General features: G+C 43.7%; 2 protein-coding genes across 7 annotated transcripts; one reads left to right on the top strand and one right to left on the bottom strand.

Moving 5' to 3' along the window:
* Positions 1-13: 13 nt before the first annotated feature.
* gale (UDP-galactose-4-epimerase) lies at positions 14-25,619 on the bottom strand. Of its 6 annotated transcripts, none has more exons than XM_026151394.1 (13): positions 4,417-4,589; positions 4,011-4,297; positions 3,510-3,661; positions 2,731-2,860; positions 2,418-2,533; positions 1,952-2,065; positions 1,475-1,651; positions 1,281-1,394; positions 1,099-1,165; positions 911-996; positions 740-817; positions 477-591; positions 14-352 (listed from the first exon to the last, which is right to left on the bottom strand). In XM_026151394.1, the coding sequence occupies exons 4-13, from the start codon at positions 2,849-2,851 to the stop codon at positions 291-293; spliced, it is 1,050 nt and encodes a 349-aa protein (XP_026007179.1). In that variant the 5' UTR covers positions 2,852-2,860; positions 3,510-3,661; positions 4,011-4,297; positions 4,417-4,589; the 3' UTR covers positions 14-290. The 6 variants fall into 6 exon arrangements, with proteins under 6 accessions (XP_026007179.1, XP_026007184.1, XP_026007182.1 ...); XM_026151399.1 differs by having other exon boundaries at positions 2,418-2,530; XM_026151397.1 differs by lacking the exons at positions 4,011-4,297; positions 4,417-4,589 and adding an exon at positions 25,522-25,619.
* Positions 21,603-23,875, top strand: insm1b (insulinoma-associated 1b). The gene is given in 3 exon segments (XM_026151390.1): positions 21,603-21,785; positions 21,788-21,830; positions 21,833-23,875. Coding segments are annotated over 3 exon segments (1,602 nt in total). The 5' UTR covers positions 21,603-21,743; the 3' UTR covers positions 23,350-23,875.
* Positions 25,620-27,108: the final 1,489 nt, after the last annotated feature.

Genomic DNA, 27,108 nt, shown 5'->3' with positions numbered 1-27,108 from the left:
CGCGTTTCAGCTATTCAGTAAGAAAATTAATTTATTCTTTCATTGTTATGGCTCACAGATCAATACATTTATAGAGAAAATATCAGTTGTTAAGTCTGATCTAACAGCAAAGAGTAAACAAACATTTAGATACTCTTCTTGTAGTCAGCTGAATCATTAGAGTTTAACAAAAATAAAAACAATGCAGCTTCTCTTGAGGTCTTATGTGTCATTGCGCCAATGAGGAAGCTGGTGGTTCCCTTTGGTGATTTTAAAAGAGGATTTTTACGCAACAGTCTGCTCGGGTTGCGTCAGCAAGTGCCGTTAGAAAATCCGGTGGGGTTCATGGACTGCCAGCGCCACAGGTCCTCACCTGCATGGAAAGGAGTGCAAAGAAAAAACACAGAGATCATACGGGAGATGCTACAACGCATTTATTTGACTGTAGAAGAGCAATCATGGAGAAGAATCAGATTTTCCAGCGTGGCTGTCCTTACACATTCTTTCCAGGTCAAATTGAGCCTTCCAGCCCAGCTCCTTCTCAGCTACGCGAGGGTCGGCGTAGCAGGAAGCTACGTCTCCGCCTCTGCGAGGGGCGATCTTATATGGGATCTAAACAGAAAACACATTATGTTAATTACATGGAAAAATAAGGTGATCAGAGGTATTTCCACAGTGCCAGATTGGTCGTGCTTTGCGTCACTTCTAGAAAACAGACTATAAACATGATTCAGCTCTCACAGTAACCACGATGACTCACCTCTTTTCCGGAAGCCTTCTCCATGGCTTTCACCATCTCAAGCACTGAGTAGCCTTTTCCTGTCCCAAGGTTGTAAACCTACAGACACACACACACACACACACACTAATAAATATCTAAAGCATCTATGTGACAATGGTCGTGATGGAAATTTGCTCCAAGTTGTTATACCTTGCACCCGCAGTCCTCCTTCAGCTTCTTTAGAGCAGCTATGTGTCCCTTTGCCAGATCCACAACATGAATGTAATCTCTCACACCTGCAAAGAGAAAGGAGCCTCGTTTTCATGGTACCGAGTATCTGGCTGCTATTTAAAGTGCTATTTCAAAGCAAGTGCAGTGATTTGCAGTAATTTCGTTACCTGTGCCATCGATCGTGTCGTAGTCATTCCCATATACGCTCAGACACTCTCGTCTCCCAACGGCGACCTAAATTAAGCAATGCAAGCAAATCGGAGTCATGTGATTCATGGAGACAGATGAAAGACTGAAATACAATCACTATGATGAGCACAGCGTGGCATCTGGCAGAGACTTTAGATACCTGGGCAACATATGGCAGCAGGTTGTTAGGGATACCCTGAGGGTCCTCTCCTATCTGACCGGAGCAATGAGCTCCGATTGGATTGAAATAGCGCAGCAGCACAGCATTCCAGTCCTGCCCACAGAGAAGGAATAATGAGACAACTCAGGAGATGGAAGTGTGTGCGTCTGTGAATGTCTTTCTTCTGAGTTTACCTTCTCAGCTTTACAGTGGTCCTTGACCATCTCCTCGATGAAGTACTTGGTCTTCCCGTAGGGGTTAGTGCAGCCTCCCACGGGGTGCTGCTCATCTATGGGGAGGCGCTGGGGGTCTCCATATACTGTGGCGGAGCTGCTGAAGACCAGATTGCGCACTCTGTGAGCCTGCATCACCTGGGGGACGTGCAGATACACATAAACACGGCACATACACACAATCAGTGGCCAGCGAGTCAGCAGTCCACAGCTCAGGGCTGAGGAAAAAAGGCTGATTCTGGCTGTTATGATGAGCTCCACATGCATAACATATCAGAAGGATGCGGTTTTAGAATTTATCAGCTCATTTTCAAATGAACACACGGGTGTGCGCTCAGCAAACACAGAATAAGGTCAGAGCAGGGATTAATAATGAGTGCAGAGCAAAGATTGAAAGTGCAGATCTGAGATCAGTTTACCCAGGAGCTACTGACTGACCTCAAGCAGGTTCATGAAGGCGGTGAGGTTCACTTTGTAGTAGAGTAACGGCTTCTCCACCGACTCGCCCACAGCTTTCAGCCCCGCGAAGTGAATCACAGCACTGAAGGAATGCTGCAGCACACAAACAGAGAAGCACATGTGTGACACAGGCCGGTTTCAGATTTAAGGCATGCAAATACTACAAATGAACTGCTTTTCATGACAGTTTATGCAGGCCAGCAGGGACATTTTTAAGGAAACAAACAAAGGCTAAAAAAGTTAAATGGTGGTGCATTTATCTTCTTGCTGATTGTTTTATGTGTGTAACAGTAAAGCAGAAACCGGGCTGTTTTTTTTTAGCCAAACAACCCCAAACACACTGACTTTACAAATCAAAGTGTGTACACTGTTGGCACTCTCTAAAACAGTAGCAGATGCAGATGAATTATTAGGAAAAACAAACCAAGTGTAACAACTTTCTGACCTTTTTGAACAGCTTTTCCAAGCCGGGGCGGTCGAGGAGGTCCAGCTCATGAAACTCAATGCTGGTTTTCAGGAGCTTTTCTATCCTGCGTATGCTCTCTGGCACATTCCCTTCTCCTCAATCCAAAACACAACGGATACACACACACACACACACACACACACACACATACAGAAACACTAGGTCTAAGTATCACGCTGATTACTTTTCAATTCAATTCAATTTTAATTAATCCAAATCAGTTGCCTGTAAGGTAGACCCTACAGTTTTTTCAGTAATTTTCTCAGTAAAAGCTCTTAATTGGTGAGCTCACCTCGCACAGCGTTACTGAAGTTATCCACCACGATTGGCTGGTAGCCTGCTTCAATGAGCTCCACCACACAGTGACTCCCGATGTAGCCTCCTCCACCTGTGACCAGCACCTTCTCTGCCATTCTTTGGGTCTGATGGATAAAAGATACAATAACATCAAGTCAATCAAAATCCTCTCTCAGTCTGAATGCTGTAGTGGAAGCAAAACTATGCCACCCTGACTGGAGGATGAGGAGATGCTTTATCCTGACACACCTGTTTAAAGCCAAGTGACACACCTGTATTGTCCCACGTCAGCAGGTTCAAGCCTTCACCTGTCCAACCACATGAAACAATTATATTGCTCGAAGAATAACACGTCAGTGACTACTGGCTATTGTTAAGAGCCATCTTATCTTTCGAGAGAGTGATATTCTCTTTCCAACAGGCCACAACTTCCCTGCACTTTGTATGATGAAACTTTATCACTCAGTTCCAGTTATTACTCAGCTTGAAGACATCCTGTTTGTTCCACGGAAGCAATCAGAATATCTCAAGGCTTATACTTTATCTCTCTACAGAACTCCACATATTATAGTTAATTCAAATGGATGAAATATTGGATCAGAGCAACGTTGAAGGCTTTTTGTTTTTAAAAAGAGAAAAAAGTAAAAGCTGCTTCTTCAGGCTAAATAACCGAAACTGATAATATTACTTGAAGAATAAAAACATAACCTAAGTAATAAGTGCTAAAATGACACAACAGTTCACTTTCATTTAGAGTTTCTGTAAAATACTCACCGTTTCTCTTTGAGAGATGAAAAGGCGTTTCCGGTGGAGACTCTTGATAAACGTTGTCGGAAGCAGAAGCAGAAGAGGTGAGTGTTGAAGGTTTATCCGTCAGTTCATTCAGTGAAGTCTTCTAGTTTTTCCTGTAGACATTTCTTTACTTCCTGTAAAACGTGGGGCGGAGTCAAGCGAAAGTTTAACAGACAACTTCCTATACGCCTACTTTCAAAATAAAAGCACAAATGGTAAATTCACTTTAGTTTCAAGAAAGCGAAATCAACTTCTGTAAAACCATATGGGATAAATATAACTGATGGACTTCTTTACAGTCCATCAGTTTAGTTTAGTTTTAGATCTGTCGCTTTTTCCTTTACTCCTTAAATTCTGACATCCATTAATGTGACACTGATAAATACTTTAACCCCACTGGCCATCAGATGCTTTATTAGTAGCAGTCTATCCATCCATTCTCATCTGCTAATCTAATTCACCAAAATTTACCTATATACTTACTTTACTAATTGTCTTTGGTCTGTCGGAGGAAGCCAGATAGGATCCAGGTAAGCACAGGAAAAACGTGCGAACTCAAGACAGAGACCCCCAGACTGGATTCAAACCCAGAACCTTCTTATGTGAGGCTAGGAGGCTAGTGACCAGAAGGACAGCTCAGGTTTGGAGTTAAAGTTAGAGGGATGGGGCTGAGACATGTGCAGGAGAGGAACACTGAATATATATTGGATGCAGCAGGAGGAGGAAAACAGGTTCATTGATGGAGAGTGTTGGGGTGACAGAGGAGGACGCTGGAGAAAAGGTGAGGCAGATGATCTGTTGGGGTGACCCCTAAATGTGCAGCCTCTGTGCTCTTTTATAAATGTAATATTAACATTTATTGGGAACATTAAACAAATTTATTTCTTACTTTGAAGCATCAAGCGGATTTTAATGACGCATCTTCATTAACTTCACGGATCTCCAATCCTCTTGCCGTGCTACGTGAGCGACGTGACGTGTGAGGTAAGCCACGCCTCTTTTCCATTTACACAAGGAAGCGTTTGTGCAGAGCCTCCACCTCTGTGTACGCACAGAGCCACACTAGATGGCGAAAGGAAAAGTGCCACGTTACCTAAACACCGGACTTACCGGCAGTGCAGCTTCGCAGGAGTAAACACAAACACAGAAGGCTTTTAAACCAGGCCTCATAGCATTTAAATGCCTCATATGATATAGTATTACAACGTATTATTATAGCATGTTTATGGATTTGATTTAAGCAAATGACATTAAGACGTGGTTGAACAAACTGCCCTCCACCCAGTCTCAGCCGCTGCTGGTGACCGAACCCTGCTCCAACCCAAATAATTAAGTCACCAGTGTCTTTATGACACAGCAGCCTATGAAACTCAGTTAAGCTACACAGCACATCTCAGTGAACACTTTAAAACATGTTTTGGGAAGCTGAAATCAATTATATTAACCCCTTAATGCCTGTACTGTGAAATAGTTGCCAGAAATCAATTTTCTTGTAAACTGGAGTATTTATTAAACTCTCTGAGAAATTAAAATAAAACCACACTGATTTAGAGAACCCATGCGTCAAATATGGTAGTGTTACAGGGTTAAGACACAAACTGCAGGCTAACATTTCAAATCCCAAAAATAATAGCAGGCTCTGTAAAAATAAACAAACAACAACAACAACAAAAAACGAACACGCAGATGCAAAATGACTTCATGTTTTAGTGAATCTAAACATGATGATTTTCCTCACTGGTCAGATACAGCACCTTGAATGTAAGTTATATCTGTTAAAGTTTCAGTCATAATTCTAAGAGACGTGAATATCATAGCTGACAAAAGTTCTTCAACCTGAAACCTGCAGACTGCACAGAATCTCCCGTAGCTCTTGTAAATCCCAGTTTCCAGTCCTGTCTCACTGGCACACGATGAAAGGCAGCAGAATTGTGAGTAAAGCAAGAAAAAAAAGGAAAGAGATACCTGAGAGATGAAGTTTGCTCGCTTCATTCCCTGTAAATTCCATCTCTTTGTTAGGAAGGAATCGAAGCTGATGAAGAAATCTCAAAGGAGGGGCACGAGCATGGCAATATAATTCAGCAATGTTCAATGGTATTAATAAAAAAAACTAAATCAACCATTCAGAAGAGGACAGAGGAGAGGAGACAGAAGGAAACATTTAAAACTCAGAGGAGGAACAACATGTTTGACTGTAAGAGAGCAGAAAAACAGGAATGCAGTCTCTCTTATGAATGTGGTTCATTTTGCAGTTACATTGTCTGGCCTCAGTTGGTTACTTTAGACTTCATTTTTGACTTTGTGCACTGATGTGTGTTAGCAGCAGGCCTCAGCTCTGCTTGTGTCTATGTATGCATGGATGTAATGGTGCACGCTCCCCCAGGCTGCAGACCCAGCACCATATTCGTCTGCAGCTGTGGGAGGAGGTGGAGGGTCGCAGGGAGTGCGACGAGCACCTCTGCCCTCCAGTGCCGGACAGCTGCTCTGCAGACTGGGTGCAGGACACTTACAGATGCTGTGTGCAAACGTGTAACGTGACCCAGATGGAGCTTAGAAGTTATATGACCACTGTGGAGATTGCCTTGGTTGCCAGATTAAATTACCAAAGAAGGGACACAGGACCAAGCCAGAGCCTTCATGTGCGTGCCAGGAGAAAGTCCCTGTGTGTGGCTCAGATGGGTGGACCCACCCCAGTATTTGCCAGCTGAGAGAGGCTGCCAGCAGCAGTAACACAACCAAAAACCTCAGCAGGAGGGGACCCTGTTATTCCAGTTAATGTACTTCTGTTTTTCATACATCATAGTTTAGGAAAGTTCATATTTTAAAACTGTAAATGCATTATTATCTTGACATGGAGCAGTTTTAGGCGATTAAACACTGGGGTGTTCCTTTCCTTTTACTGCAGTTTGCTGTATCCTTTGAGGTCCCATAAATCTCTCCAGCTATCCAGGGAGTGACATCACCTTTGGCTGCGAGAGCGCAGCCTACCCTCTTCCAGGCTTGAACCGGAGGAGGACCGGGACTGACTTCCTGACAGGAGATGATCCCAACATTTCTGTTCAGGTTTGAGCAGACCTTCAGTTTTTATACACAACTGAGTGTTTCACTAAGAATTTCTGTTAGATTAAACTGTGTCCTGTGCCAGTTTAACACCCCTTCATCCAGAAATCATCTAATCAAGAATACTAAAGAATATTTAAACTGATTTTGCACAATGGAAAACAACAAACACTGGATAATAATCACCAAAATGACTTTGTAAAAGATACCAGACCCTTTATTTCTGGAATACCGAATGATCCATGTGGCTTAAAAGGTAGGTTACAATAAAATACGCTTTTACATTGTTAACTGTTACCTGTTGTTTGACTATCATCTTGTCAAAGTATAATAGTTAACCAGAGAAGTATGAATTTAAACAGGAAAACTTGTGCTATCTCAATTTATCTGCAAAAATATAAAGTATTTAAGCTGCTTCAACCTGCATGCAGTTGTTGCACACTCTGCAAGCTGTTTTTTTTACATCCCGCCTTTACACTGACTTAATGTCATTCATGTTATTTCTGATCTCACAGTCTGTTATTTATGAATCCCCTGTTCTGCGAGGGGTCTGTGTACATTTTGATCCATAGATTTTTGGACAGTGAAACTTTTTCCCCCTAATTTTACTGGTTTACAGAGGCAAAATTACAAAGAATGTGTCATTGTCCTAAAACATGTGGGCCTAACTGTACGTGCACAGGCAGGGATGAGTGCTCTCCCTACCTTAGGTTTTTCAGATATGGATATGGAAGTGTGAAAAGGTCCCAGAAAATAGCCATACCACAAAATATAAATTACTGCAGATGGAGAAACAGATCTATTTTTACTAAAGAGAGAAAAGCTGGCGTTGAGTCATATGTTCCATCATCCCTCAGTAAAGAGCCTCTGTTTGAAACTAAACTGGACTGAAAGCTGAGATGACACAGTAGCAACAAAATGTGCAGACCTTACTCACATGTGTTGCACCATCATTCACCTGCATTGACTTAAACTGCCAAGACACAAAATTGTCTTAGGGTCTATCAAAATACTTTCCATCCTATTTTCTCCTCCATCTCTTCATTTCTTTATCTTTTTAGTCCCATTTCTGTTCAGCTTGTTCGAGACAGACAGACTCGCTCTGCTGCTGTCGCATCTCCCACAATACTTTCAGAGAAGTGAGTTCTCAGACAACAAGGTCTGTTAACTGTTCTCAGCTGGATGGCAAACCCATTTTAACTACACCATACATATTTTATTTCTATTTTTTTTTTTAAATCTTCTTTGCAAAGATGAAGTCGATGAAAGGCCGTGTAGCCACGAGGAAGAAGAGGAAGAACTCTTTGATCATTTGGAGGAAGGCAGTGATGCTGCACAGCTGGCATCTGCAGATTACCTGCCATTAATTTAAGTCAGTTTAGAGGAGCAGCTGATGAGGAGGCTTCAGGAAAAAATGTCTCAACCAGCACATGGGATCAGCCAAAAAAAGAAATAAAATTAAAAGACATGATGTTTGTCAGTCGTGCTTCATTTGATATGATGAATGACTAATTTGACAATGCCTCTGCATATAGTTGACTTTTTTACAATGATACATTAGAGCACAAGAGTAAATCACTTCTACGTTGTGGAGCTTTTTAAATTTGTCTGATCATATTTTACTGATCTGTAAGGAAAATCTGGGATGTTCTTTCACGGCAGGCAGATACTAGATCCAAGTCCTTCACTATACAGGAGAAGCTTTTGATTTGTCTTCTGGAGGACAGATCCAAATTAGAATCATCAACAGATAGAGAAGTCACCCCTAAAGTAAAGCTTCTATCATTTCCTCCTTCTTTCGCCACTCCACTTTTAAAACGGCGGAGTACATTTGTTCATCAAAAATAAAAAGGAGCGTGAGAGATGGAGGGAGAGAGGGTGTGACCATCCGCGGGGTCTCCGTCTGATTCTCTTCATCTCTCTCCACCTGAGTGCCCGTTAATCCTCCCCTCATCCCCCGACTCCCAGCTGGATACACCGGCTCCTTCTGAATGGCAAGCTGCATTAACGCCGAGGAACTTTCCCCTGCTGTCTGTTAGTAGAAGCTGATTGGAGATTACAGGCCTGCTGCAAAAACACAGCCCTCCATCTCATCTCAAATCACTTTCCACCCCATTTTCTCCTCCATCTCTTCATTTCTTTATCTTCTTAATCCCGGCTCTTCTCCTTTTCAATGTCATCAACTTTTTGCCTGTTACTACAAGTCTGCCCCCATTAACTGCACTTTCTTGACAGCCGAATGACAAGAAAGATGAGTAAGAGGGAGCGAGGGGAAAAAGCTTCCCCTCCTGAGTGGAGCCAGAATGATGTCATGGGGGCATTTGTCCTCCTGGTGTGGAGGCTTCCCTTCCTCTGCTAATTACCTTGTACAAACTCGAATCTGATATGGCGGATATGAGGCCCAAATACAATTATTGTGGGCTAACAAAGAGATATTGAGATTCAGGGAATGAGGGAGAGACCGCAAGTGAGATAGAAGGAAAGGCACGAGCACGCACGCACACACACAAGCTTGAATACCCTCCCACACACAAACACAACCACTTGTCCTTCCCCTCCATTCCCTCAGATAGGCTAATGTTATTACGGGGGTAATTATCCTCATTAGTGCCAGCAGCTGTAGAGAGCCCATTGCTTGCTGTTCAAACTCCACCCCGAACATTTCTGTCTTCACATCCCTCTTGATAAATCCTAGATCTTATTTAGAGTTTGCATCCATCCTCTGCGTCCTAGTTGCAAAAAACAGACACGATCAGATATTTAAAAACCCGAGGTGCCTCCGTTTCCTAGCCTGTCCGGCCTCTTGTAGCAATGTGCGATAGTTCAGCTCCACAGGAGGTTTGACAATAATGAAAAACTGTTTGTAGAGCAGTGAGGAAGCTGGTGTGATCACAAATTCAGCAATGTGACATTTGCAGTTTCAGAGTTTAACAGCAGAACAGTAGATGGCACTGTTTAGTCAAATAACCTCCTCAGTGGTTTTCTGTAGATATGCGTCCACATCTAGAAGTAGACGTGGTTTTCTCCTCTTATCTGTCTCGCACTTTTTCATGTTTTTCATCTTTCTAAACGAGCCTATCCATTAACTCTCGCGGTCCGTTTGATTATTGAAAACTATTGTGCATAGCAGAAAAAAAGAGCTTTTTATGCTGCTTGATGTTTATATGAAAATGATCCTCTTCCTTGATGCTCCGTGTGCATCTTTATACAGTTTTTATAAGATCAACAGCTGAAACAGGCAGCTTTATGCACAGCATCCCCCTCACTCTGTGAGATTGGCTTTTGTTTTATTGCCAGAGGCTGGTGTGGACAGTAGGTAACCTGTATACTCCTAAGCCCCACATCAGGCGCTAAATGTCATGCATAGCCTGTTTTTATTGGCTGATATGGCCTGTTGTGCCCTTCTCCTTTTCCTGGAAGCCATTGTTAAAGAGCTAGTTGTTAATGCTGCTGACCAGATGGGCTCCTTCTCCCTGCAGGTCTGACTCAGGGTGTTTACCATGCACTGGGCTGTGGAAAACAGGTGAGACTACTGCTGCATTATCAACCAATCAGAAAGCAGCAGATGTCTAGCCTCTGCCAGTAAACCTTTATTTGGCATTTGGGGCCTCATAGGAGTGGGCTTGATAATAACACTGAATCAAAGTGAAATCTGGTTTATATGTTTTTGTACAAGGCTATTATGTGAAATGGCCACGCAGGGTATAAGTCCTCCCACGAGCCCGAGGTACTCGATATTTCTGCAGCAAGAAATTCGGGTTAAATAAAGAGTCTCTATATCTAATACATCAGATGCTAAACCAACCAGTTCATTTTCATTTTCTAAAGCTCAGACAAAACTTCCAGAAATGTTCCCTCGGCCGCTGTGTGACAAAATGTTTCCAGCATTAGCTGGGCAAACAGTGAACATTCCTTTCCCTTTCCAGTTCAGGCCATCTTGAATTACTGCAATTTGGTATCGTGGCAACAGCAAAGGTAAGGCCGGGTCAGGGATTGTTGAGGAACAGTCTTTTAATGCTTTGAATCAATCTGCCTTAATGGATGACCTGTGTCTGGCATGCATGTATGGATTAGTTTGGCTGGTGCACCTGTCCCTGTTCTGTCAACAGCAGCTCAGGTTACTGGCTACACATTGACCTGGCTGACACAACTTCCTGTGATTGACAATATGCTGGCCTTATTCACTGCTGGCCTCATAATATTAAGGTCACACGTATTTGAGACAATGTTTTTGGATAAAATCTAAATGGACAAAAACAAAAATATATAAATCACGATGGTATGAAGTGCGTCTCGCAGCAAAAAGGTTCTGGGTTTGGCTGGCTACGGCGTTTGTGTTTGGAGTTCCAGCCCTGCGCGACCCTCTAAAAGGGTAAGCGAGAACGGCTAATGGATGTTTGGGTGGATAATAAAAAGTAAACAGCAGATAACCCCCCTCATTATATAAAAATGCAGCCTAACACGTGCAGTGTATTTCCTAGCAAAGCTGGTCTCAGGTTGATTATGGAGTTAAGCTGCCGGAGCGGCCCAGTGAAGCGAGGCTGCGGCTGGGCTTAACATCCATCCTAGAGCAGCTTGTGTCTCACACCAGGCCTGAAGTGGGAGAAAAAAAAAACAGCGGGATGAATATTTTCTGTCTGAACTTTGCTCCTGAGTACTGAGATTTAAAAATGAAATTAAAAAAGAAAAAAGTGAAAGCCATTTCCCTCTGATTTCCACTCAGATATTGTGTATTATGCATATCTGTCTGGGGTCGGTAATATTTAGAGGAGAACTGGGAAATTGGAGCATCTGACAGGATATCAAATATATCCTCTTCACTCTGGCCATATTTTAGTCTCCTAATCAAGGCAGACACAGTATGTGCCCAGAGTTTCTGAGAGCACAATATTGGAAAAATCCTGATTCAGAATCCAAAAATGAAGAAGCTGTTCATTTCTAAGCATCCAATCAGCTCTATCTTACACTCTTGGTGTTCATATGTCTTGGAGGTAAATCCGGGGTGGTAATGTCACTCATTCTTTCAGTGGGTTAAACCCACTTTTTTAAGCAGCTGGCACGACGCCCCTCATAGGGGCTTATATTTTTTGATGTGGCCTCCCTGCCCCTCTCTATTCACACTGATCGTTGCTGATGATGGATCCCCCTGATGATGAACAATTAGCAGGCAACTGCTACGCTGCCCACAAAGCCGGATGGGTGATAGATGGGTAAAGTGATGGACTCGGGCGGTTGGTTGTCTGCTGGGGAAGAGGGGCTTTGTCCTGGATCTCTGACATCTTCTATCTTGTGATCCACACAACCCCCACCTTGCTTCTACCCACCATAGTTACCCCCACCAGCTGCCTGTGACCCCTCATCATAGCCCTGCCTCTGCTTGCCATGTGCTGGGAGTCAAAGGGTTCCCACCTATCGCTCATCAGAAAGGAACCCCACCATCTCGTGCCCCGTGCACTAAATCACAATCAATCGCTTGGCAGACAGAGATGGATTGGGACATCCGCGACCCTGTACCTTTCAGGGAGGCCCCCGCCCTCCACGGGGCTGCTGTCATGGACTAATAATAGAGGTGATTCTAGTAGGAGTGTGCGGGTCAAGTCTGCTGGCCCTGGAAGGAAGTTATCACAAAGCAATGGAGGGAAATTCTTTTCTCCTTACGAACAAGAGTCACAATGTCAAACAGCATGTCTGACAGAAGGCAGAGAAAGCTTTAACACTAAAAAATGACTTTATTTAAAATCAATCTAAATGTAATTCAGCGCACAGTTATGAGTGATAAATAGTGGGGGGGAAATATGGGGAAGCATTTTACGCTTTTTAAATACCTAAAAGAAAAGAGCGCATTTAATGGCTGTGTATGATAATGTGCGTTTGGCTGGGCCCAGTCGACGACACTCTTACAGCATCCTTTGGAATTCTTGTTTCATTAGCACGAGCATTTCAATAAAAGATACACGGATGCATCCATTTTATGGCATTCCCAGCTTGGACTTGTACACTCTTGCACACCATGTAGTGAACCCAGAACATATTTGTTATTTAAAAGCAACTGGAAGCAACTAAAATGTAGCATGTTGTTGACTGTTGATGCTAAAATTCAGTTGTAGTTCAAGTGAAGGTTTTACCGGAGTTTTAGATGTTTTGATTATAGTGAAAATGACTCAAAATATTTTTTGAATCTGATTTAAATGAACTAGGTGAGTCACAAAGGAACATAACAGAAATGTTTTTGTGCAGAGAAAACCTACACAAGCCATTAATGCATTAGCAAATTAATGCAAACTAGTAAAAATGTCCAGGAGAAAAATTTATTACAGAAGGACAAAAACCAGGCGATAGACTGTATATGAAAGATGGACCTAACTTCTGGGTCAGACAAGTGAAGTAAGTGGCTTAATCTACATTTGTTGTAATCTCCTGTAGTTGCAAAAACAAGTCCTTAGTGTAGAAGCTTACGGAAATTTAAACACTGGCTTCTTTGATGAGCGAACTCAATAAGCACATTCCTGATGACTCTATGGTCCAGTTGGTTCTGGCATGGCGTTGCTTCGGTTAATCATGGAACCCAGTTGTGTCCAAAAGAACCAAAAAGGATGGATGTGCCACTACTGCCGGTCACTAAGATATGAGTCAGCAGATCATAAAAGAAAAGCTAAAATGATGACATGAAAACGGTCACCTGTAGAGTTAAAGAACAGAACTGTGTATTCCACATGGTGACTTTTTCAATATTTTCTTAATTTACTGTCAGAACAGGGCCCAGTTTTACAAAGCAGGGTTTCATCTTATCCAGATAACCTTTCTGGAGCAGGTTATGATACTGACCAATCAATTCTCTGGACCATAGCACCACCATTCCTGGAAGGTCGCTCTGACCTCTGTGTGCTGAGAGGAGAGACTAAAGTTTAGATGAGCTGAGCATCAGTAACACATATAGATGCTTAAACACAACTTTAATCTTTGGTGTATTTGTTTGATGTGTTGGTTGGTTGTCTTTACAACAGATTTGTGATATTACCAGTAAGTGAATCCAGATGATGGAAAGATCATCTGGATTCTGCTAGGAAACAATGAGAGGAGGCTACCTGATTAGCAGACACCCAACATGATTAAAGGCTTACATACAGCATCTCTGTGCCACATACATACATACTAGCCTTTTGCACATTTGATTCATTCCTTTTTGTTTATCGTCATAATCAGAAAGCTGTCCGTCTGCTTCCCCCTCTCTCCTTTCTCAAAGTAATAGTCTTGACATTCTGCCACAGATCATCACGAGCGTTCGAAGAGTTGCCGTCTACTGCTTTGTGATTTACTTGACAACAGACGGAGTGATTGCATCATTCGCACGCGCATCGACAACAAATATCATTCAGACATGTAAAAGTCCCCACAATGCCATAACACGATGATTGGGAGTGAAAGATCTTATTCTGCATTCAGTGCCAAGGACTCGAGGAGGATCATTCACATGTAGATGTGCCCTTCTGGAAGTGCCTCAGCTATACAATTTCCATTTAGATAAGGTGTATACACAAATAAAGAAAGGACATTGGGTTCTTCATTTGATTAACTAATCATAGTCTTTGTAATTCCACTCGGAGACCTTGAAGGGCAGTTCCGGGCTGTGCACCCTGATTAGCCAATGCATGATTGCTGCTGCTATGGCACAAATCAGTTCAAGTAACTCAGCTCCACAGACTGCACAGTTGCAGTGATTAAACAGGCGATTAAGACCTAGAGTTTCTGTCTATTTAATCCCTTTTCCCATTGTCTAAATAGATAGCCACAGTGTAGTCCCTGATCAGCAATAACAGAACACCACAAGAATTGGAGTGGGAGGTGATTAGGGTCTTTAAAACTCCCTCGAGTGTGGATGCAGGTTGTTTGTGATTAGCTTGGACTTATAGGTACATTCTGTTCTTATTTGCTCTTGCCAGACCAGGGAATTCATTATCTCATTCTTAAGCTGGGAGAAAAAAAATTACATACACAGCCTCAGGACAGATGTGATACCTTTAAGTGAGAATGGAATAATCCATATTTGTAGCACAAGTGAGGAAGGCTCTGATCCTCGGCATGTTGACAAACCAAACAAAACACTCCTCAACCTCACGACTCAAGCCTCGAAGTGCTTTAACCCTCTTCCCACTTCTCTGCTAGCCCTCTTCGTGCAGTGCAGTGGTGTGTCTGTATGATCTGAAGGCTGTATAGAAACTCTACAGTCCCTCTTCATGACTGATCTCTTTTGATAGAGCTCATTATGCAAACTGCTCCCAACTCCCGCCGCATAATTAGTGCTTAATTAATTTGAGTGAAATCTTTCATCTGTCTGTGTCCGGCCAGCTCCTTCCTTCCATTTACAACATGATATTAATTTCAGGGGGGGGGGGGGGGGGGGGATGGTAGCCCAGCTGATGAAAAGGCTGATATAATTAATCAAGTACTGTATCTTTTTCCTTCATTTTTTGGAGGAATAATAAGTGTGACGAGCAGAGTCTGATTAACCCTATTATGCTCCCTAATTAGGGTGATCGTTTAATAATCAAGGAAGCAGCACAATTACAAGAGAATGCAAATTATGCAATCTAATGAAGAGTGTACCAATTCTGTGAATTCTTTGTTTGGAAAATTCCCAAATCAAATGTCAAGAAATGTACATGTGTTAAGGGTGGACTTGATAATTGAGCTCAAAATGTCTCCAAGACTTGTGCATTTGTTAGATTTTGATAAATCTCAGCGGAGAACTGTGAGAGCAGGAGACAAAGATATGTCATGATGACATAGCATTTATTATATTAATGAAAGATAAAGTGGTTTACACATTCATCTAAGGACGTTTGATTTGGTGTAAAAAATCTGCCAATCACACGTGCAGAGTTACCTGCTGTGACGGCCCCGGTGAATAAAGGAGCGGCTGAAAGTAGGTACGTTTTTAAAGTCAACGTGTGGCTGTAATACTCAAAGAAATGTCTGTGAAACAGGCTCACTAAACATAGACCACATGCTGCACTGAAGCCAGTGCACATGTGCCCTAAATCTGTATTTTTTCTGACTGCCAGCAGGGGGCGACTCCTGTTCCTTAAAAAAATATGCATTGTATAGAAATCTATGAGGAAATGACCTTCTCGCTCCCTTAATTTATGACCTTATTAAACGCTTTCCTGTTGAGTCGATGATCTCAATCTTTAGCTTTTTACAAGTCTGCATTGGGATTTCCTCAGTTTCATAGATCCACCACTAAAAACAAAAAATCCAAGATGCTCCAGCATAAAGCTTCAAATCTGACTGGAGACATCACGGTGGCTACGTTCATCTTTTTCTGTAGCCTACAATTTAAGTTGCTAGAGTAAGTGTTTGAAAAGAAAATCAATACCACTCTCGCTGATTTAAGTAAATATGAAGCAGCAGAAAAGCTGAAAGCAAGGGAAACAGCCAAACTCGCGATATCATGTTACAGGCTGTGGTTTTACCCTTTTAACACTTATAACAAAAGGATACAAACAAAAGGATAAATGTACTTAAAAGGAGAGCGCTGTGCTTTACTAAGACAAGCCAGACATTTCCATTAGAAATGCAAAGATTTGGCCAATCGTTGTGTGGGACATGAGCAAATACATGAATTTCCAAAAAGTATTATGTATAATTTTAATTTTAAAAACCAATCAAAGCACGCACAGTGGAAAAATGGGTGTTTTATTGGCGCACTGAGAGCAGGATTTACACATTAAGTGTTTTACAGACCTCAGTGCTCTACGAGACAGCTGCTGCTGTAAACTCCAGGGGAGAAGTTCAGCACCACGGAGAGCAGCCAGTCTTCTCTTGAGTGATGACACCAGGTGGACAATCGCATTTAGAGCCATTGTTTAAAACCTAACTTTGTAAATAATTCAGGAAGCAGGCAGTTATGTTTTTAACAGAGATTCTCACACAGCCCTAATGCATCTTTAGATGAATGGATGATAATCAATAGATAACGGATATGGCCCATTAGGTCTGCCAGAGTCCATCTTTCATGCTCGTAGATGATACAGCTGCTGTCTACACTTTCATCAAGATAATGGCAACCTCATATATGGAGTCTATGAGGAATGGCCTTGGTTTCATTTCTCTTATAGAGTCATTATCAATATAATCTTCAGGGAGCCAGTGAGTTAGAGAGGATGAGCCTTTTTTTGTTGTCTACTTGTGTAATGTATTGACTACTAAGCTAAATGCCTGTCAGTGAGATCCTTTATACGCTGGCTGCTCTCGCTGCCGTGTGCGTACCTCCTCCACTTCTTTGTATCTGTGAGGTGCGTGAGTGCGTGTGCGTCTACATGAATGTACCTCAATTTGCTCCTCTTTACCCCCATAGTGCAGCTGTGCCTCAGAGAACTCTTGTAGAGTAATTGAATGAGCTGGGGCAGGGGTGGGGGGGGGACCTGTGGCAGTGAATGTGGTGCCCGCTGGCCTTATTATCTGTAATACGGCAGTCGCTCTGCCTGGGCTTTCTCATCCACTCATGAATACTGAAATGAATGTGATGGACGTCAGAGGTGAACGCAGAGGGGAGAAACGGGCTAGAGCCTGTTTTAATCAGCTCCCAGATAGAACAATCACTTTATCCACCTCCACCGCTCAGAGGTGAATTAGTGTTTAACATTCCAGGGCATGCTTTCTGACAGGGGACTCCACCCCAAACAACCAATGGACTGCAGAGATTATTGAGAGACACTCTGATGTTTTTGATGAGTAAATTAGAGCTAAACATGCCCCTGGGACTCCAGCAACTGATGCCTGATATGCAGAAAGACCTCCTTTTAATAACAGCCTCTTTACAAGGGGGGAAAAATCTGGTGTTGTCCCTTTGAAGCCTTTGTTCACATGTCTGATCATACGATGTTTGATATAAACACTAAAAGCATTCGTGGCGTTCTCGTTTATTCGCCTTGGATGTCATCATAATCCCCCTCTAAAGATGCACTGCGGCTATATTCCAAAAAGACTGTTTTGCCAACTAGATCCACAGAACCTTTTTAGAAATGTCATTAAAGCCAGAAAACATCTGTCTGTGCTGTCATAAAGTCATCAGCATCACCGTCAAACGTACAGATGGCATCAGGGACATTCCCAGTCAGGTCCACCAGGTCCATTAGTCTTAAGCTCGGAGCTATACCACTTTATGGGCTTTTCACAGTAACCTGGTCTCATGGGCATCCATCCAAAGTACACTTTAAAGTCTAGACAGTGACCTCCGTGCTGCACTCCTTGCTAAACAGCCAATTTCCCCATTGATCCTCTGGCTCTACTGTCTGACTTCTTTTCCACAAACCTTTTACTATTGTTGCTCTTTACAGGAGCAGTTTGACTCCTGCCTCGCAGGGACTTGTTGAATTCCCACACATCGCCTACAGATGGTTTTCCAGGTCACACGGGACGCAAATTGTGAAAACAGCCACAATGATCTCTGGTCAGAGAGCAGGAAACTAAGGTGTTAGCTCGCATTAGAGATGTGACCTTCAAACAAAGTACTTCAAGCACTAAAATCCTTCAGTTTACAGTCAGTATCTGGAAACTGGAATACAAAAGGTGTTTTAGAACTGCAGTTATTTTTAAAAATACATTTATTTTCCCCACAGTGAGGGAAAACGCACGGACTAACTTAGAGCTGGAGACAACAAAAGCAATAACACATTTCATCCTTTGGCTTGTTTCAAACACTCGAGGTCATCTTACACAACGCTAAACAACAAGAACACTATTAAAAGATAAAAATAACTGAGAAAGTAACACATAACAGGATGATTACAGCTGATATGCAAATGAAAACAGGCAGGTTTTGAGCTGAGATTTGAACTGTGACAAAGAGTCGAGCTGGCGAAGGTGTAGAGGTGATGAGTTGCAACACAGCTGAAAGCTCGGGCACCCGTGGTGTTAGGTTTGAAGTGAGGAGCAGTCAGAACAGCAGCTGAAACTGGGAAGGGGCGTAAGGGTGAAGGTCTGAAAAATATGAGAATGCCAAGTCGCTGAGAGCTTTGAAGGTATTGAATAAGTCGAGGAATATGGAGCCGGTGAAGCCAGATGACTGGACAAGAGGGAAGTAAAACACTGTTTCCCTTGATAAAAATTGTGTCTGTGTGTTTTGAACAAGGATATTAAAAAAAAACAAAAAAACCCCAATGGCTTCATTAGGCTCTTTTGTTCTGCTGCATCTCTGTTCTATTGCTGGTCTCTGCCTGCTCTCAGCGTTGGGGACAAAGGCTGTAGCCGAGGCTGTGCTGTGTCCACAGCCAGTCTGATTAAATCTGGATCCCTCGCTGGCTCTCTCCATGGTGCTGAAAAAGCCCTCTATCAGATTACAACCAGCCAGAATAGGAGCTCAGCTAATCCATTACAATAATTGATTGACAGTGCATTGAATGTGGCCCTGTAGTGAGCACCAATTACAGTCACGTCCTATTGCACTTTCAAATTGGCTTTGATTGGCACAGCACATGGAGGCAATCATTCATCAGGGATGTACAGGAGGTGTCTGTACAGCTACAGCGAGAATAAGTGTAATCCAATCTGTGTGACATGACCAAACGGCTCCAAAGCTCCGTCTGTAATCACGAGTAATGCTGAACACAAACTATGTGTTGATGCCTTTTAAAAGACCATAAGGTTCTGATGACTGGAGGTAAACTCTGCCTTTGTCACCGAGTTTAACCCTTCATCCTGTAGGTGGTGCAATGAAGTAAGAGCTGAGCTCTGAAGCCAGAATCTCAGAAATGGACCAGTATTCAAATCAGGCTTCTGGTGATGCAGTTAAGCCATAAACTAACAGGCCTACAAAGGTTTAGCAGTCATTGTAAGAGCTTATTTGCAAAAGGATGGACAAAAAACAAAACAAAGCGTGCCTTTAGCAAAGAAATGTGATTTAACCTCAATGAAAAAAAACATCTAAAATGTACTTATTGATATTTTACACGTTTACCGATATTATATTTCAACATAAACATCATAACCTGTAAGAAAGAGGCAAACTCGAGCAATATTTGGACTCCTATAGCATGCCATAAGGTTAAAAGGATGGTGTTGGGCCTGCGTTAAAGCAGCTGCAGCTGTATGCTAATTAGGCGCCTATGCTTCCCGTCCGCGCAGGGCAGCACGCGCCACTGAGCAAACACGCGCATGCGTCGGTACGGCCAAGGCCAACACACCGGCCCACGCGCCCCACAGAAATTATCTCGGGGGAAAGAGGAACTCGTTAAAATGCCATCAAAGCTTGTAGTCCCAACAAACCACGACTAATAGACGCGCAGACTGAAAGAACAACAGTTCAACAACAGAGCGGCGGAGGAGAGCGTGATGCAGCAGGGACAGAAATCAGGTTTTAGAGAGGTTTCTCATTTAGAGAAAATCTGTAATTACCTCTGGGCCAGTCGATGAAACCCGTGAAAATAAAACAACATACAAAAAACCCAACAAAACCCCCCAGCTACGATTAGATGAACGACACGTTTAAACGTGATTCTCAGAGAAACTTCAAAATCGTGGTCAAACTTTGTCACTTACTGAAATAATTTAAAGGTTTCCCGCAGTTTTAAGTCTGCCTCGTGGGCATTTCAGACTTTATTACATTATTATTCAGCTAATCTATCATTTAACCATTTCCAACAAACATAACGGTGTGTTTTCAGGCAGGTGAGGAGGCACTGGGGCACAGAGGCCTATTGAAAGCAAGGCACAGGCCTGCGGCTCGGCTCCGATTGTGCAATTATTTGACTTGGTCATACTGCAGCTTTATGCAAATGAGGGGAACAATGTCCGATGATGGAGATTAATTCCTCCCTGGTCTGCTGACTGAAAGGGAAAAAGAATGCACATTCTGCCAAGTGGCGCACTGCCGCATACATTTAGCCATTATGGCGAAAAAAAGAAGACTTGCACACAAAATATGAGAGACTCACAGAGCGCTGACGGGGAAGAGAAATAGACAACAGTGCGGTCTGTCTTTGTTAGATGGAGACGTGCTGCGAAATGAGTCAGTTTAACGCAAGCTGAGTTTTGCTTTGAGACATTTGAAAGTAAATCAAACCGTTCAGTTTGTTCAAAACGTGGATTCGACACAATCCAAACTTAGATTAGCTTCTTCCAGCAGAATTGTACTCAACTTCTAACATCCCGAAAACACTTTTGGGCTATCCAGCAGCTACATCAGCCACATTTTAGCTCTGAATATCTGGGCAGCATTTCTCCCCAACACGAAATTCGGTTTCGGCCTTCTTTGTCTGGAGCACTGATTCCGCCCAGCACGCGTCTAGCTGTGGGCCAGATTGGCCGTGAGTCCCGTTTCACAGTTAAGAGGTCAATTTGCCTTTCAAACCGAAAAAAGAGAGACAGGATATCCAAGCACGGGCAGACGTAGCCATTGTGCACAAAGACCAGAGGGCCTTCTTATTACTTATGTATGCAGTGAGATGACTGATTTATATGTCGAGTTAAACTACCGAGACAGACACGTGCCCTAAAATAAAGAAACACTCCCTCTGTAGTGTTTATTCAAGACCAAAATAAAGGTCTTTAAAAAGTGTCTTTAGTTCACTGATGTGCCCGCGGAACGCGCGTAAAGGTCACGCGTAAACGAGTCAAGTGCGTGGATAGAAAAAATGTTTAGTCTTAAAACAAACTGGATGACTGTGCACTGCGAACACAGTTTTACAGCCGTGTGTGAGGCGAGCCGCCTCTCTGACCAACACCACAGCGGACACGTGAAGAAACACACCTTTGGGTTTCTGTTTAACCAAGCTTGTCTCACCCAGTTTTAATTCGAAATTGTGATAATTGTGGCGGTGACGGACATTTCCTTTTGGCAACTCCGGGACCCCCGGAGGAGAACCACAAAGCAGTGGCACGTGTGCATTTGTGTAGGGGCCCATCAGACCGTAAAAAGAGGAGGGTCCCGGCGTGTGCCTCTGTCGGGGAGGGGCAGAGCGCACACATTAATGTAATAAACCGCCAGTACATCTGCTAAGCTATCTGCACATCCTCCAACGAAATCCAGCAAACCCAGGATCTGAGCCCTCCCACAATAAAACCCACTGGGATCTTGGTTTCATCCGATTGGTCGGGGATGCTGCAACAGGGGGGGCGAGAACAATAGCATCATTCCGGCATAAAAAGAGTGGAGCTATGCCTTGGAGACGAAAACATTTCAGCAACAGAGGGATCGATATACTGGGGAAATCAAGTCCCATAAGCCTCTAGTGTTGCCATATTTTTCAAACCTGGATACTCCAGATTTTACCCACCTCCCCGAAGTGCCTTTTCGCCGTTCCTCGCCAAGATGCCCAAAGGATTCCTGGTAAAAAGAAACAAGAAATCTGCACATGTTTCCTACAGGACTCGGTCAGACGATGATGACCTCCAGGAGCCACCCACCCCAGCTGCCTTGCCGAGTCACACGGACCCATCCCCGCCGATTTCAGTGGCGTCCAGTCCGGACCGCGCCTCCGCATCGCCGGATTTCACCGCAGCTGACGCGTCGGTGCCAAGAATGGAGAAGCCGGCACAGTTCGGCAACCCAGAAGCCGTGTGCCAAGCCCTCTACAGCCCCACCCGGCCCATCAGCAAGGAGCACGACAGGGGATATTTCGAGCGAAGTTTCAATCTGGGCTCGCCTATTTCTGCCGAGTCATTCCCAACACCCGCCTCCCTCTCCGGTCTGGATCACCTCCTGTACGCCCCGGTCGACCTGAAAATCGGCACCAGCAACAGCAGCCGCAGCGGCACCAGCACCACCAGCAGCAGCAGCCTCCCGGGACCAAGCAACCGGGTCGGCACCAAAAGACCCGCAACTGATGGAACGGAGCGCAAATCTAAAGCCGCATCCAAAAAACCCAAAGCCATTAGAAAACTCAACTTTGAAGATGAGGTGACGACTTCTCCGGTGCTTGGTCTCAAAATCAAAGAGGGTCCGGTGGAGATGAAGCCGCGGGCTCAGTCCTCCGCAGGAAACAAACCTCTGGGGGAGTTCGTGTGCCAGCTGTGCAAGGAGGCGTACGCGGATCCGTTCTCCCTGGCTCAGCACAAGTGCTCCCGCATAGTCAGGGTCGAGTACCGGTGTCCTGAGTGCGATAAGATGTTCAGCTGCCCGGCAAACCTCGCCTCTCACCGCCGCTGGCACAAACCTCGGACCACCGGCGCGCCCGCCATGCCACCCGCGCAGGGCATCAAACCTGAAATGGCCAAAATGCCACCACTAGGTGTCAAGTCAGTCTCCGACGAAGCCAAAGACATGAGTGACAGAGACACCCCGAGTCCAGGTCTGTCCGAATCGGGTTCTGAAGATGGCTGCTATGACTGCCAGTTCTGCGGGAAGAGGTTTAAGCGGCAGGCGTGCCTAAGGAAACACATCATGGGACACCAGGCCCTGCAAAAGAAAGTGCTGGAGGAGCGCGGGTTTCAAACCAGCGACCGCCCGGCAGAGCAGGCTCCGGAGTCAAACACCTCATCAGCGTCATCATCCTCATCCTCAGCGGAAGCCTCAAACCAAAGCCCCCTCAATCTGAGCCCGGTGGACTGCCTGCTGTGCCCGGTGTGCCGGGAGAGCTTCACCAGCAGGGCCGGCCAGGAGAGACACCTGCGCCTCATGCACTCCTCCCAGATTTACCCGTGCAAATACTGCCCCGCCACCCTCTACAGCTCGCCGGGGCTCACCAGGCACATAAACAAGTGCCACCCCTCGGAGAACAGGCAGGTGATCCTGCTCCAAATGCCGGTGCGCCCCGCCTGCTAAAGACAACACAGAACTCGTGCCTTTGATGGGGGGGAAATTAAAAATAATAATTAAGAAGCGGATAGAAAAGTGGCTTAGGGGGTTAAAAAAGAAAAACGAAAACACAAAGGGTTTGTGCTCACTGCCATAACTTTAGGCCAATGAAAGGCAGGGCGGTTTAATGTTTAAGTGGTGTCTTTTCCATGCCAATCAGTGATTGTTGAATGCTTCTCTCTATATTTGAATTACATATAGGCCTATTTTGAGATGTTCTTTCTCAAATTAGTTTATCAAGATAAAAAAAAAAACACAAACGAATACAAAGCGTTAGTTTGACTGTTAAAGGGTATTTTTCTAGGACAGCACATGTTCAACGATAGCTTCTAGACCTAAGAAATGTCTTAAATTTCTCAGAAATCCTTTTCCCCATCAAAGCCTGTTGACTTCACCGGCCGTGATTGCTCTATCACTGTAGCTTTACGCTAGTTTGTGAATGACAGAACTTACTTTGTGTTGATGGAGGAAAAAAAAAAAAAAAAAAAAAAAAGGAGTGACTGAGGAATTCCCTGTTTAGTAGAACCACAAATGCCTTTAGTATACAAATAAGCCTAGTCCGAAATAGCCTACGTACACATCCAAATCCCGCTGTATAACTGCCTTAAAAAAGTCAACATAGATTGTTTTAATTTGAATGCTGGCACATATTTTATTATTATTCTTGAAAATTGTTGCAATATTTGTCATTATATGTTTATTTATTTATTTATTCTAATTATTTTATGTAACTTATTGTTGTGTTTGTCGTGATTTTTTCCTGTGAATCGTTCTGGCAGTTTACATGTCGTATAGCCAAATCTTTTGTGTTTTTTTGTTTTGTTTCTTTTTGTCAAATTTATGAGTTGTGATAAATGTCGTGGGTCGGGTTTTAATCTTCAATCTCCACAGCTCTTGTAAAAAAAAATAAATAAATAAAAAAATAAAAAAAGAGGAAAAAACGTAAAGCTCTTACCTTAGATGCAATCTTTTTTAAGGACAAGTTATTTTTCTTAAATGTTGGCTTTTATAGCGCTTTGATTGTATGTGTATATCGTTGTTGTCTATCGAAATAAAATATTTTCCAAAGGACACGTGGTCTCAAGACGCTTTTCACACAGACAGGAAGCCGCACACGACACCATGAACTTTATGTCCAAACAAAACTCCTCGTGCTACAATAATTATTACTAAATCACAATGAGCTCGTGGCTCGTTCTGGTTTTGCTCCTTTTGGAAAAGCCGAGAAGAAATGCCAAATTGCCCACGTGCATCAATCGTTTTCTTAATTTCAACCCGCAAACTGCGCAGTGCGCACAGGAACACGCACCAAAATAAATCCCGCTCCGTTCCTCCACACATATTTTAAACTCTATTCGACTAAAATGTTCTACAGGAGGCATCGTGGGCACTTTTTGTCCCATTTTTTATGCCTGATCAGCTGATTTGAAGTTGATTCTGACAGCAGCCTTCTGAAGTACAGGAGCGAGATGACAAATTGTTAAACTTTGACAGAGTGAAATTAAACCAAGTCACCTTTCAAAACCTGTAAAGGTTCCTCTTCAACACCTCTCCCACACATGGTGACACTCCAAAACGATACCAATCTATTTAGTCGTCTTTAACAGGGAGAAAATCCAACTCCCTTGGCTAAACCCCCCTGTGCCTTCGACATCAGACTTATTCTGCGTAAATCATCGCTGCGGTGGCTCCATAGACGCCGTTTCGCTGCCTCAGTGAAGCACTTAAGGCCTAATCATAAATTCACCCTCTTAATACCACGTCAGGACATGACAGCAGGACAAAGAGGTGGCGGATCAGAGCTCACCTCTGCAGCAGTAAAACATTTGTCTGCTTTGGAAAACTCACACAACTCGATTTCTTTTCCTGCTTCGGTTGTTTTCAAATGATTTAGGACACATCAGGGCACAACCGGCTTCAAAGCTGACCTCCAGAATCCATAAAGCATTAAGTTGGTGGTAATTTAGCAAAAGACACATATAGCTGACCTCACAGGCCGATCAGTGATGACAAAAAAGGTGGTCAACTGAAAGACTAATGTAGTGTAAAAAAAAAAATATATATATATATATATATATATATATATATATATATATATATATATACACCCACACACACACACACATTTAAAAACATCACCTCTTCACTAACTTGAACTCCTCACAGTCTCTTCCTGCTTCTGCAGAGTTCTTGTGCTTATTAAAACTCCTGCAGCGGTGCAAGGCCAAAGAGAAGGCCAACTTTTCAGTGTTACCCCCTCGAGCTCCTCCAGGCAACACTGACAATACATTAAGAAAGAGTGAGATCTGAAGTGTGAAAATTGACTGCAGCTGCCAGCGTAACACATGAAATAACACAATTTGGTAGTATTCACGGGGATATCAGCCTGTTCTGTCGTAACGTATCTCAGAGTCGGTGACAAACAAGCAAACAGTGCCGAGCCGGGTGAAAATGGGGCAACATTAGGTTTCTTTCTCACGGATGCACAATTTAAGGGCTCCAATTACAGTCAAGTACTTTTCTTGCGTCTTTATGTGGCCCAGGAGAGGCAGGGCACCTGTAGATGCTGCAACCAATTGCACCTGTACCTCCTGGTGGGGCTCCATTATGCTCCTCTAAGCAGGGTAGAGCAGCAGGGGAGACAGATGGGAGGAGGGTCAGATTACTCCTGCTGCTGCCAGCATGGCCAGGCCAGGGTCAGAAAGCCCATGGCAACAGCACCATCATAACCACACACACAAACCTTACAAATCCAGATAATCAGAAATACAGCAAACGACAGGTAGAATTTCAAATTGATTTAATGAAATGTTTCAGTTTTCACATTTCTAATAAAGATAGCAGGACTTCGGTCATTAAAAACAGTTTGATATGTTGACAAGTAATGATGAAAGTTTCAAGCTTTTCCCCCCTCTTATACAAAGATTATATTACAGGCATTAATATATTTATATCCTGAGGGCAATGAAGCCCTCAAATTTGACACAATGTACAAGGATTTCTAAAACGAGAAGGAGAAAATAACTAAAACTACGACTATCTCAATTTCTTCACGCGTATAAGACACACAATCTTGGTCCGAACTAACACCTCCAGTGACTAATCCTCCGAAAGGAAGGCGCGAGCCCTCCTTTAACAGACATATTCTATAAGCTACAATCTTTGGATCAACATCATGGTCAGTTCCTTCAAGTGGCTTTGGGGAAAATTAAAACCATAGATGTGATCCAGGCCTATATATCTATACATTCCTCAAAAATGACAACACAAAGTAAAGAGAGCACAGATCTGTCAGTCCTCCTCCTGCTGCGGGGATTCCTCACATCCTGCTCGGGGAACGGACCAACAGGAGGTGAGATGTGGAGAAACCGACAGAGGAACGCAGGGAAAGTAAGGCATAGTAGTGCAACAGATGGGGGATAGTGTTGCAGCTTAGGTGGAGCCCTCAGAGGGTGAGAGTCTATAGTGTGTTTATGTGAGTGAGTATGTTTGCGAGTGAGTGGGTGAGTGGGAGGGAGGGGAGGCGGGGGACACCTGGCTACCATGACAACTCGAGCTGGCAGGTTGGAGGAGTGCGAGAGGCGGGCTGGCTGTTGCTAGGAGGGCTGTTAAGAGTTCAGCTCTGGCATGCCACCTAAACCCAGCCCCCTCCTCCTCCCCACCGCCATCCCCTCCCGTGGCCTCAGGAGGCCATGACATGGGAAGAGGATCATGGGAAAGAGGACG

The sequence above is a fragment of the Astatotilapia calliptera genome, chromosome 19 (genome assembly GCF_900246225.1).
Source record: "Astatotilapia calliptera chromosome 19, fAstCal1.2, whole genome shotgun sequence".
NCBI classification, from domain to species: Eukaryota; Metazoa; Chordata; class Actinopteri; order Cichliformes; family Cichlidae; genus Astatotilapia; species Astatotilapia calliptera.
Note: the sequence above shows the minus strand (reverse complement) of the source record. Positions and strands in the feature narration are given on the sequence as shown.

What these genes read in the sequence shown, in the direction of transcription:
- gale (XM_026151397.1), bottom strand. Translation starts at nt 2,851, where the DNA reads ATGGCAGAGAAGGTGCTGGTCACAGGTGGAGGAGGCTACATCGGGAGT. An exon ending in CCTTCATGAACCTGCTTGAG is followed by an intron (nt 1,652 to 1,951) that starts GTCAGTCAGTAG and finishes CACGTCCCCCAG; the next exon opens with GTGATGCAGGCTCACAGAGT. An exon ending in TGCTGCCATATGTTGCCCAG is followed by an intron (nt 1,166 to 1,280) that starts GTATCTAAAGTC and finishes TGCTTAATTTAG; the next exon opens with GTCGCCGTTGGGAGACGAGA.